Here is a 13,100-nt window from a genome sequence, read left to right as displayed (position 1 = left end):
TTTCCTGCCTTCAAGATTGGAAAGCAAACGTAATATTTCAAGTTTTGGAGGCCATGCCTGCTTTATAAAACGCGGCACGGGACCATTTTTCCGTCTTCAGTCAGCCGTAGTGGTCAGCACTGTCGTCGTTACACCGTACAGGGAAGAGGCGGAGCTGCGCTGTAGCGGAGTGAATGTGCCTGCCACAATGATATTAGGGAGTTTTAGAATAGCGCACCGCGACACCGCGAGCCCTTGCGGCGCTGTCGCTGCCACTGCGCATGCGTCGTAATGCGAGTCGCCGTTCACGGCCTGCCCGCAGAAAATCCGAAATAGCGTGTGGTGATCGCGGCACGCAAAGTGTTCTGTGTAGCTTCCGTGCATTTGAGTTTGCAGTCTGGGAGAATGTCCCTAGACCTTTCCCTAGGAGTAGCAAAGGCTATTCTAAAGCTCATAATGCGTCCACTATACCCGCAACACCTGCAGTGCCTACAAACGTTATGCTAAAGCTTCCTATTTAAAGACTTCGCTCGTGCGGACGATGACAAATTCGTGCGCAGAGCCCACAGACGAAGAGAAGAAATTCTTCGCCAGGTTGTGCCGCAGTCAGAGAGCGGTTCGGATGATGACGACGATGATCGCCCGCAGCTGTCGGCAGCGGAAATCGCCACCGCGGTGACACTTTTGTCGAGCATTTACGGTGACGATGTCACCTTTGCGCAAATATGAGCAAACCGAATTGCTTCCAAGCGTAGTATGAGGCAAGGCAGAATCATGGACTTTTTTAAGCCTGCCTGATGCAATAAAGTTCGTATTTCTGACAAAAACGAATTTTTCGGACTGTTCAATTTCTCTGACTTTTTTTCAGTCACCACCAGGTCCGAAAAATCGGTCGGCCACTGTATGCATGTCGCTGAAGGAAAACTGTCTACTGACATTGCCCTGCATAAATCGGCACACTGCCATAGCAGATCGTCTTAGCAACATGTGTCATCTGACAGGCTATCAAGTGCTCACTGCCACGATTTAGCAGTACTTGATTGTGACAGGCAATGAGCAAGTGAATTCTGCATTGGGCAACTTGTCCCGATGCAGAATTCACTGTCCCTTTGGATGCGCATGACACAAACTTAGAACTTCTGTTTGTAATTACATCACTAATATGCAAAACCAAGAGAGAAAAGAATTTAAGTATTGCTGAACAGTGAACTTCTAAAAACTCATTCATTACGTAAAGGGCAGATAACCCTCTACACCATAACTTTTCTTTAGATTGGTCAGAAGACAACATTTTCAACTTTCTTATAGAAACAAGACAACGATGATAAAAAAAAGCAACACTGTGGACAACAACAGTTCTACTCCTGAAAAAAATAGAGAAGAAAAGTCAGCAGAAACCATCTCACAAAGGTTAAATTGATTGATTGATATGTGCGGTTTAACGTCCTCAAACTACAGTACGATTACGAGACGCCGTAGCGAAGGGCTGCGGAAATTTTGACCTCCTGGGGTTGTTTAACGTGCACCCAAATCTACGGGCCTATGGCATTTTCGCCTCCACTGAAAATGCAGCCGCCGCAGCTGGGATTCGATCCCGCGACGTGCAGGTCAGCAGTCAAGTACCTTAGCCACTAGACCACCTCAGCGGGGCCCAACGATTGTCTAAGTAGCCTCTGGCAACCTTAGTGCTAGCGTTGTCGAATTCCGCAAAAGCACGCCATTCCTACTCTTTTGTTGGCGTTGTCTGTGGACAACACTTTATTCATAGAAATCATTTCAAGTAGCTGTGCACTCGTATTTATGGTCGCCGCTTATGGCGTCACGAAGATTGCATGACGTGTGCGCAAGCATAATCGAGCACTTACAGGGTGAGCAACACTCAATTGAAATTGTGCACGGAGGCAATCAGTACATGTTTGACATATTCGCTCATATTACAAGCCCCTTACCGATGTTAGCATGGTGCTGTGGTGCAGTACCTTCTCATGAAGCTCTGAGCCTGGTTTAGATTCTCATGCACGACCAATCTCTCACCTTCGAAACTAATTTCCTGATTTAAGCAACTTCAGTAGTTCTAATGTTTTCTGCATTTTCTCTTTTTATTGCTGCAAGTCCTTGTTAGTTGACAGCTATCAAGCCATCGTATCAAAAGCAGACATGAAGCCGGCTGGGCTTTAGTGGGCAGAGGTAGCCAAAAAATGCTTTCGCATCCAAAACTTCCGATGAATGGCAACAAAGAGAGCTGTACAGTTGTCTACTCTGCACTATGAGATGAGATAAGAGCAAGAGAGATGAGGGGAAAAGAAGAAAGCACACCATTACAGCAGCAAGCCATATGTGCAGAGTTGATACGGGAACCTTGACAACGGTCAAGGAAGAGAGAACACAGAAGACTGGGTGAAACAAGACCACTGAGAGTACTGCCTCTCTAATGGGATCACTTTTCGAGAATGGTTTAGGATGTGTCTTGTCAAAACACCGCCTCCCAAATTTTTCCAATAGGTTTTACACAAGGCAAAGAGTCATCAACAACTAAACGCTGCCTTTTCTGCACCTTCACCTCGGGTATTCATTAATCATGCCAATGAACCCACAGTTCGACCATATTCGACCCACAATGGGACAATTGAGTTAGTATCGAGATTAATCTTCAAATTCTTGGCCTTGGCTGCCAGTGACTATGCTAATGTTATGAAAAACCATCAACAGCTATTTTATTTACTGATGCATAATAAGAAATGCAAACTTTGACAGGAATAGGCAAGCAACTCCTGATGGGTAACGGCACATTCCTTTCGCAAGTGCAGAAGTAACAGTTCATTCAGGTGTTGAAGATACAATAACGCTTCTTTTAAATATTGATAACTCAGTGAAACCTCGTTAATCAAACCTGCTGGGAATGCAGTAAACTATGCACAAAACTTAGCAGTATGCGTTGAACAACAATTAAAAGTTTGCATTTCCTGACATGTGCCGTAATTGCCAATACAGAAATAAATGCAGTGACAGAGCAGATACTGCCAAAAGTTTCAACCACAATGCCTTTTCCAACTTTTCGTGAAAGTGCTGAAAAGATCCACACACAACCATCTGATAGCATGCAGTGATGGCACCAAGGAGTGCTTTAACACCATTACAGGGTTCAAGATAAGCAGCGACTGCCACAGTGACACAACTGACAGTATCAGCTCTTCATAACACATGTGTACATGCTTGTAGCGTGATTTGCTACTGACGAAAACTGACAGCGCTTCATGGAAATGTGGGACGGCCACCAGGAGCCGACCATCTCCAAGCAAATTGCTTGCACCACATCGCCTGCACTCGTGTAGTCGGTGCCGGCTGCTTGATTTACCATGCACGTCCTTTTGCCTTTTTTTATATCCATTATTTCGTTGCATCACACTACTTTTAACAAGGTTTGAGTGTATATTCGAAGTGCGTACCTATTAATGAGGTTTGACTGTAGTACAGCTTTGCGAATAAAAAAATTTATATGCAGTCTACCAGCAGAGTTTTCCGAAGTTTGTTTCCACGTAATGCCACAGTCCGAGGCTACAACCAGTGAATTGGGAACTTTATACATCGCACGTCAAGACCAGGGTAGTGCACACAAGTATCACACTCGTGTACACGACATTGCTAGAGCTTGCATTGAGCCAGTGGGCATTGTAAAGAGAAAGCAATCCCTGAACTTAAAAAAAAAAAAGCAAGAGAAAATGGACCAGCCTATTTTCTGTCACGCTGAACGGCAACAAAAAAAGGCATTTATTAGCAATTACGTACTTCACTGCACGCAAAGCACACCGTATTTACTCGCGTAATCCTCGCACTCGCATAATTCTCGCACCCCCCACATCGCCTAACAAAAATATTATTTTTTTTTTTCCCTCAAGTAATTATCGCATCCCCGAAAATGGCCTCAATAATTTCGTCTGCTCGTTCCAGCCGTTGATGATGATTGTGCACGCCACCTGGCGCCATCTCTTAAGCATCAAGCGTGCTATTATTGCACAGAAATTCAATCTAAGTCAAGCCAAGCCAAAGCGGCAAGTGCGCATTGCGACGTGTTTTGTATGTTGTGTCTGTAATCTTGTGACGTTATGGGGCGATACTAAAGCTACACGGCTGCTTTGAAGTTGAAAGTGATTGATCATGCACTAAACAACGGCAACAGGGCCGCCGGTAGGCCCTTCGGAGTCGACGAGTTTTGTGTTCGCTACTGGTGACGGCAGCTGAAAGCCACCAAGACGCGTTGGGCCTGCCGTGTGCTCAGGACTGGGATTGATGGTACATGTGTATTGATGGGGTACATGTGCACGCGACCACTGTCGAGTGAAGCAGCTGCCACCTCAGAAGGAAACTGTGGACGATTCTTTTAAATAGCCATCAGCCCAATACTGACATCCTCGCTTACCTTTTGAGGGCTCTTGTTGAGTGACGAACGCTACCGCTACGCCCGCAACGCCCACAAGCTTTGCGTATGGTATTTTAATTCTCGACTAGTATTTGATTGCACTTTTCGTGTCTGAAATAAATCTTGCCTTGTGTTGAACCTTTACTTTTATTGTTTAGGTAAATTTTAATTAGTACTTCTCAAAGCTTGCTGTTAGTTGCTGGTGTGAGAACACCGATTTGCGGCCACTTCGCTTTCTTGTTAGCTCTAAGTTTTCGTGGAAAGTTTTCCTCGCGTAATTCTCGCACCCCCAAACTTTGCATCCGTTTTCCGCTAAAAAAAGTGCCAGGATTATACGAGCAAATACGGTAACACAAGTCCCCTCACAAGGTTCATGTGTGAACTCCTGTTCTTAAGGGGGGACGTGCCTTTGAGAATGAACTTTCTTGTTTCTGGTCGGATGATGACGAAAATTGCCACAGACACTAAGAATGGCCTCACCGTGCATCCACAAAAATTTCGAGGCGATAGCACAAATACCTAATGAGAGACAAATTATTTTTCAATTGAACCTCGTGGAGGGGCTGGAGGATTTATAAAATGACAAAAATGGTTGGTAATTGCTGTATCCACAGCCAAATGTATGTTGAAGGGGGCTGCGTTCTCAAAACAATATATTTGCAACACTAAAACTTGTAGTTAACGTTTTCTACAGCGACATTGCAATGAGCACACTTGCACTACAAACAAGAAACTCTATAAAAAATTCTTTAAGGAGTAAAATGAAAAACTAAGATCGCAGCCCCCTGAAGCACAGTTCAAGGAGCATTACAAAATAAACGGAATCAAAATCCGTACAGTGGTTGCCCAGATATCTGCTCCACGAGCTGAGTATAATGCCAAAAAAACAGTATTGAGAAAACTGCGTTTAAAGTTTCAACTTCTTTTTACGTCTCTAAAACACATAAAGATTGTGATCTTAGGTTTGCCTTGTGATATTTGACTTTTCAGGTATCTGGTCTCTGACCAGTGTGCCTTGGTTGCCCTTTTCCCCCCCCCCCCATAATTTCCTTTTCACGTTTTACAAAGAACAAGAATGGATTTCAAACCAAGTTCTTTGTATGAAGGAGTGGTGTGATAAGCATGACAGAAAAGATTGTAATTGAATGAGACCATATACTGAATTGATTACACATATTTCTTGTGCCGAAGTTGTAATTAGTGCAATTAAGTTCTTGATTATAAGTATTCACTGAACATTTCTTTATTTAGAGAGAGATTTATTGCATCAGAAAAATGGATCACACCATGACAGCCTATGCCTTCTTTCAAAATAACAAAGTTATGGGCAGAAGACTGGTGGCACAGGAATATTTAGCAGTATATTTAATGACATAAAACGGGCACATAAAAATGCTTGCCCCTGATTCATACGTGCTCTTTTGCCGCTCTAGCCGTCAAACGCATCATCATACAACCAATCGCGGAAACGCTAATCTACAAGGCTTTCATTGCCTCAGAACATTCATAGACATAGACGTTCGTGGCGATACCAAGCACGGTTCCAAGCACGTATAAATCGCATCACACATGTCTAAATCGCATCACAAAAGCTTATTAACAGCCCTCCATATGACCGTGGAGTGCATGGCCGCGTGGACAGTGCAACCGGCGCGTAATGCACTTGCCGGCGGCGTTCGGTGACGATGCGCGAAATGTGTAATTACGATGACAAAAAAATCGGCGCGCACTGCGCTTGACATCACATTTTCGAGTGACGACGCGTGAAACTGCTGGCCACTGCTCCGAGCAATCCTAGGCAGAGAAGGGGGGAGGGGTGCCGAGCTTGAGTATGCGGTCCGCTGCCTATCCTTAAAATGCCGTTACGTAGTTAAGATGAGCTAGCGAGTGATGTGCTTTATTTCTTGCGAAGAAGCACGTCGCCAAGAGTGCGCTAGCGCGTCGTTCCTGCCCGCCGTCTCGCTGTCAGAGGAGTTAGGGCTAAAGACGACTCCGATGACGCACCGCGCTCGTAGACCGCCGCGCGCCCGCTCGTAGTAATCTGATCGAGCATCCGGTGCGGCCACTCGTAGTAATCAGATCGTGCCGCCGCTTACAGCTTCGTTGCTTGCGAAGAAGCACGTCGCCACGAATGCGCTAGCACGTCGTTCCTGCCCGCAGTCTTGCTGTCGGCGGAGTTAGGGCTAAAGACGACTCCGATGACGCGCGGCGCTCGTAGACTGCGCTCCCGCTCGTAGTAAGCTGATCGCGCATCCGCTTACTGCTCGTAACTAAAGCGTAGTTATATCTTAAGTGATTATCAAGCCGTGAACACGTCACGAAGTGGCGATTTTCGAGAGCCATGTCCTCGCGACGCACAAGCAGCAGACGACGATCTCCCGGAGCGAGCATCGGACCAATGGCGAGGCGAGCTGAGGCAATATGGCGGCCACGGCCAATCAAGGGCCTCAAAACGACCTTCAAACATTTGCTTTTTGCTCGCTTGTTGTTAAAGGGAGGAGCCAGCTGAGGCGGGAAAGTTAAACACGGAGAAATGCTCTTTCCGATGAGCCCAAGAAGCCGGCTCCCGGCCCAAGCATCGCGAAGCTATATATTTTTTGAAAATCACCGTTTTCTCGCCATTTCCGGAAAAAGTTTTGCGTGAAACGAATTTTGCGAAGCACTTGTGCGCGGTTTTCAGTGTAGATATTCTGGAACCAGATAGAAAAAGGGTTCCAGAAACTGAAAACTTGAGTTTAAAAAAATCGATTTTTTTGCCATTTTTCGCGATCCCAAAGCCGCGTCCCCCCTTAAATGAAAATATTTCCACTCAAAAGAAGAGACAAAAGCTCAATATTTAGGGTTTCCTATTTAAATTTTGGGGTCTATGCAGCAAAAGCAATAATGGCTATGAGGCACACCATAGTGATTGACTCCATATTAATTTCAACAGCCTTTATAAGCCACCTAAATCTCATTGCATCGTCTTCTGTTTTGCCCCTATCGAAATGCCATCACCGAGGTTGAGAATCACGTCCATGCCTTATGCTTAGCTGAGCAATGTCATTGTCGCCAAGCCACGACAGCAAATTAGAGCATCTCCTCTAGAGTCCGTTATTATTCAGACAGCTGATCTAGCTAATTTTCACAAGAGCTAGCTCATTTCACCCAGCCTACTGCACACCCCCCATGCCCAACGTTCAACCTTACAAGGGAGGTGACGCTCACTGTACTGCAGTGACCGGTTGCCCGCCTGGCAGCCCTCCAGGTTGGGAAGCTTCTCGGGCGAGAGGATGGCCTCGGCGATGGCCGCGTAGAAGGAGCGCGCCACCCCGGAACCTTCACCGGGCTCATCCTTGAAGGTGACCTTGACCCTGTTCATGGCCAAGGGAGGGGTGCCCCCCATGCTGCGGCGGCTGTAGGCACTGTACTGGTTGTTCAGCTCCTTGAACGTCTGTTGCAGCAGGCTGTTACGCTCACGCTCTATCTGCAAGGCGGAAGCAATAGCAGCTGTAGTGGTTAATGAGGTCTGAATGTGGCAGTACAGAAGTCTAGCAGAGGTACTTTAGTTTGTCCAGCAACGGCAAACTTCCAGCAGTCGCAACAGCGCCATCTCACCGATCACCCTCAACTGCATTTTGTTAGCAGCCATTCGTTACTCTAAAGAAACTGACGTCATCAGTTGTAGACATTATGTGACATGCCAGACGCCACCTTGTTCTCAAAAGAAAACTCAGCTGTGTGCACTCGCTCACTGACACCAGATGGAGAGGCAGCACACCTTGGAGAGCGTAAGGTCCCTCTGCTGGGAGTTGCGCAGCTTCTCCATGTCTCGACGAAATCGCACCTCCTTGACCGGGAAGCCACCCAGCTCGCTGATGACCGAGCCTGGCTCGGCACCCACATCGTCCACAAAGACCCGCCCAAACAGCTCCAGCGTCAGCTGCCACCGGCTCAGCAACACTTCGTGAGACACCAGTTGGCCCAAGGCACCACTGGTGCCACCGCTACTACTTGTAGATGGTGCGCCACCACGGCTGAAATGTTTACATGCAGCTACGTGTGAATACTAATTGTGCAATCGGTAGGAGGGAAATAAACTCAGTCGCAACCACGCTCACCTTGAAGATGACATGCTACCAATCCCACTGCTCGTGTTTGACTGTGCAGTTGCCAGGTTGGCAGATGGAGTTGCTGATGATGAAGTTCCTTCTGCTCTCGCTAGTGAGGGCAATGTGTTGCTCGAAGTAACCGTGACTTCGGCAGCAGGACTAGGTGCACCAGAATAGGACGCGGGGACATGGCCATCCGAAGACTGTGACTGAAAATTGAAGATGAGGATGTAAGGACATACTATTCTGTTTGGCACAATGCACGAGCATCGGACTCTACAACTGAACATGACTGTGTACACTGTTTTTTGGTGCTTTCTTCATAAGTAACACTGGAAAGCTTGTTTTGAAAAAGAAAAAGAGGTGCGAATCACAGCGTTTTTTTTTTTTTTTTCCCCCCCAGAAATCGACTTGTCTGCTCTTGTGCAGAGCCTTAGTTACAGTGTAATGGATAAATTAGAAGCAAGGTCTTCCAGTGTTTGCACCACTTTCCACTATGTTGATACGGAGAAAAAGAAATTGAGGGTGCTCACTGACTGCCCCTGGCTCCGGTGTGAGCCAGCAAGGACGATGACACTGGATTTTCCTTGAGTGGAGGGCAGTGAAGAGGGTAAACAGAGCCCAGATGACGTGGGAATGGCAGTGGCGCCCTCCTGAGCTGCCACAGCGCTCGTTGGTGCAGTGGGGGTGGGAAGAACACCCTTGCGCGCCGATGACGGAGCGGCTACAATGATGGGAGCTCTGGTGACCTCGGCCACGCGTCCTGTGCTCGTGAGCAGGCTGCTCCCCGAGGCCCTTGAGAGGCCCAGCCGAGGGGGCAGGAGAGGCGAGGGTCCCCCTTCACCTCCGCTTGAGGCCTGCGGTACGCGCGGTGCCCCAAAAAGCTCCTGGCGTGTTGCCGTGGGTGTCAGAAGCTGAGGTCGGTCAGCTAGTGGCAAGGCCTGTGTGCAAATAGTGGAGTAAGAGGTGAGAAACAACACAGTCTAGGCAGACCTGCCTTCTGGCCACTGCAGCTCATTCAGAGGACAAGTATTGTACTAGAAAACAGCCACCTTTAGTTTGCAATTAGGAGGAGTATTCATAATCACCCAGGTTACCACACACATACTAAAGCACTTCGAAGTGTCAAGTAAACTCACTAGATTTCAAGAAACAATTGAAGCCCACAATCATCAGTGAAGTGCATATGGTGGAATGGTGGTCAGCATTTCGCAGAAAAGCCTCAGGGAGGATGACAGTTCATTGTTTCCCAAAGAATGTGGTGCAAGGATAAAATCACAGAAGAGATGAAGGGGCATGGTTGGATGACTGTGAACATGTAGACTGAAGTTAATTCGTTGCATCATCATGCCTCCTTGATTCTACACATTTCCGAACTATACAACCTCCTACACTGGCTGCATGCACAAAGTGGTGAACCATCTCATATAAAAATTTGGCTGAAGCACACATAAAAACACAGACAAGAACAAGCACAGTCCTGTATGCTTCTTTTCGTCAGTGTTTTTCAGTGTGCTTCAACCAAACTTTTAAACATGAATGTAAACCAACCGGCCCCACTTGCGATCTTGCTGCAATACATCTCAGGTTCATCGCATATTGTCCGCCTTTTCCCCTTCACTGCCAAAGAAGGTCGAACTTAAGTACTGATGCGAAGCTCTCTAATCTAAAACGAAAAACTACCGTAATTACTCGAATCTAACGCGCACCTTTTTTCCAGTTAAGCGAGTTCATAAATCATATGCGCGTTAGAATCGAGTACGAACAAAAAAATTACGGCCAATCTATTGCCATCGGCAAATCTGAAATGGCCGCCCCCTACGATGTGGGAATTGAGGCTGGCCCGCTGCCTTTGCGCGGGCTTTGCCGCCTTTTCTACCATTCTCATGTCCCGACATGTCTGCCCTCCTTTGCTGTCTGCCGCGCTGGGAAGGGCGGAGTGACGTTTAACTCCCTCACCCGGTAGCGGATGTTGACTGTGGCGCCGCGCGGGGAGCCTCCCGAGAGGTTTTCGCGCGCTGCGTCGGGAGCGGTGAGTACTCTCCGGGACAGCAAACGGTGAGCCACGCAATCTTTTCCGTCCGTCGACTCCCGTCGCTCGGGGCTCGTCAGACTTCGCTGACGGCGCCTCGCGCCCGATGCGAACGCTCACCTTTTGTTGCCTCGCTGCGTACTCACGGCCGAAGGGCAGTACGGTGTCCTAGTGCGTGGCCTCGCTACGCCGACCCATCTCCCTTCGAAGCCAACGCGAGCGCCTTTGCCCTCGCTCAAGCAACCGGGCCTTTGTTCCGGTGTTTCCGTGGATCACCTTTACCGCGGAGACGTGCTCGTGGCACCCTGTGTAGTACTTTGTGCCCGTGGCGTGGATAAGCCTACTTGCTTTCCCGCCGCGCCTTTCTGCAACGGGCTGTACTGCGTTTGGTGTTGCCACAATAAAGTGTTGCGACTTGAGCAGTATCGTGTTCTCGCCACGGCGACGGTTAACGCGTGCCCCGCGGCTCGCTAAGACCGCACCCACGCTGGTGGCCGTACCCCTTCGGGATACGTGTACACCACAACGTGCGTCGGCATGGCGCGTCGTCCATTTCTGCCTATGTGTTTCTCATGTGCGGCACTTCGTACGTGTGCTGAGGAGTTCGTCACCTAGTAGTGCATTAGCATCGACGGCGTGGAATGGCCGACTCCAAAAACTCGAGTGCACCACGAAAAAGAAAAGTCATCGCGTGTGCAGAAACGGACGGAAATTGGGCCGCATCGCGGTCGTTCGGAGTTCCCGAAACGTGCGTGCGGGACCGGCGGAAACAAAAGCAGAAGATTTTCGACAGCAAAGCTTTACGCAAAGACTTCAGTGGACCACAGCAGGGTCGGTTTCCGCAAATTAAAGAGCTGCTCGGCGAGTATGTGCTTTAGCAGCGAGCAGCACAGCGGCCCGTGACGGCAGAGCTGCTCCAAGTGCGGGCTATGGAATTAGTCTTAGAAAAATGTCTAATGCGGAGCCAGTTTAAAGCGAGCAGGTGCTGGCTAACTAACTTTATGAAGAGGAAAGGCTTTTCCCTCCGAAGGGGAACATGCATATGCGAAAAGTTTTGCGGAGGAGTACGATGAAAAGCTTCACAGTTTTCAGAGGTTCGTCCTAAACTTGCGGCGCAACAACGACTACCTGCTTGGGCAAATCAGGAATGCCGATCAGACGCCTCTTTACTTCGAAATGCCTGGCACCACAACCGTCGAGAAGAAGGGGGCGAAGCAAGTTCGCGTGCTGACATCGGTCCACGGTAAAACTACAGTGACGGCAATGCTCTGTTACACGTCAGATGGGCACAAGCTTCGCCCGTACCTCATATTTAAATGGAAGACGCTCCCGAAAGGAGTCGTTTCTTCGAGTAGTGTGATCATGCGGGCCAGCGAGAAAAAATGGGTGCGCGTTGCAATCGATGTCTTACTTTCTTTTTTTTTTTTCGCGGTGGAAATCGGGTGCGCGTTACAATCGAGGGCGCGGTAGAATTGAGTAAATACGGTATGTTCACAAACTGTACCCTCTATTGACACTACCAAGTTAACATGCCAACAATCAAGCCGAGGCAGGCTACCCTACCTGTGCCAGGGGTGTGCTGAAGGGGTCGGGAGCCTGGCAGCCCAGGCAGAGGGTCGAGTCTGAACGCTGGAAGAAGGGGTGTCGACGACCACGGTTGCTGCCAGCAGCCGCCGTGTTTGCCGAGGCACCCTCCGTTGCACCCGAGGCACCCGTCGTGGTGTCCTCTTCGCAGCAGCTTTCCATGTCGACCTGCATGGCTGAGCCACCTCCGCCAGCCTCTTCTTCGGGGTCTTCATTTTCATTGTAGTCCTGCAGGAGGGTTATTTTTGGTTCACAATGCATGGCATACGAGTCCTACTTAGCATGCAGGCAGGCCATAACAATAACAAAGGTGTTCGACCAAACAATCGATTAGTCTGTGTGACCAATGGCATCTCAAGTCTCAAAGACTACACTTACGAGACACCATGATGGAGAAATAGGGCTTATGTACAACTGCACTGCATTTTTTTACACAACCCCTATACAGTGAAGTCACCACGGCTATCCAGCAAGGTTTTTGCTGAGAGCTGCGGCACTATTCTTGGGCCATCACTTTAGCGTGATTTCCAACCATACATGCAGTGTGAAAAATTGACGTTTCTGACACTGTGCAAAGATGCCATCTTTGTTCAGTGACAAGATGACTGATTGCCACTATATACTATGCAATTAGTGTGGAGACTTACAAAATCTTGCAAAAGTAATCCTAGCTGCTACAAATTATCGTTCAAGAACATGCTACACAGAGTTCAAAACGACAGTGGATGGTTGCACTTGATGATATTTTCAGTACAGATTTACCAGATATTACTAAAGAAAGGATGCCCCAAAAATTGGTCAACTGATGTTACGACTTCAGCTTCTCTCCAACACAAATTTGCAAACACATGTCTCAACAATTCATGCAGTCGGGTGAGTGATTCATATGTGTCCTCCTGCTCTTGTCAATGTATTCAGCAGCGCCTAGCATTACAAACATCGAGTCACTTTTATGAAACACAAATTAGTGAGACACGTATGTAACAGGTGTGCTTAC

At 48.1% G+C, this 13,100-nt stretch overlaps 1 protein-coding gene across 7 annotated transcripts in view; it reads right to left on the bottom strand.

The window, feature by feature from the left end:
- The window catches only part of hyd (E3 ubiquitin-protein ligase hyd), a 132,950-nt gene that overhangs the window by 20,213 nt on the left and 99,637 nt on the right, over window positions 1-13,100 (bottom strand). For 6 of the 7 annotated variants that reach the window (XM_075895681.1, XM_075895677.1, XM_075895678.1 and 3 more), the window contains exons 34-38: window positions 12,083-12,331; window positions 9,021-9,428; window positions 8,497-8,696; window positions 8,157-8,412; window positions 7,586-7,862 (exon numbers count right to left, since the gene is read on the bottom strand). In XM_075895681.1, the coding sequence (XP_075751796.1) occupies window positions 7,586-7,862; window positions 8,157-8,412; window positions 8,497-8,696; window positions 9,021-9,428; window positions 12,083-12,331 (1,390 nt within the window). The remainder of the gene's footprint in view (window positions 1-7,585; window positions 7,863-8,156; window positions 8,413-8,496; window positions 8,697-9,020; window positions 9,429-12,082; window positions 12,332-13,100) is intronic. The other variant, XM_075895679.1, reaches the window with a different exon arrangement.

Source organism: Rhipicephalus microplus, chromosome 5, assembly GCF_043290135.1.
Source record: "Rhipicephalus microplus isolate Deutch F79 chromosome 5, USDA_Rmic, whole genome shotgun sequence".
In the NCBI taxonomy this organism is placed as follows: Eukaryota; Metazoa; Arthropoda; class Arachnida; order Ixodida; family Ixodidae; genus Rhipicephalus; species Rhipicephalus microplus.
The sequence above is the reverse complement of the archived record's forward strand: the minus strand, read 5'-3'. Positions and strand labels throughout refer to the sequence as shown.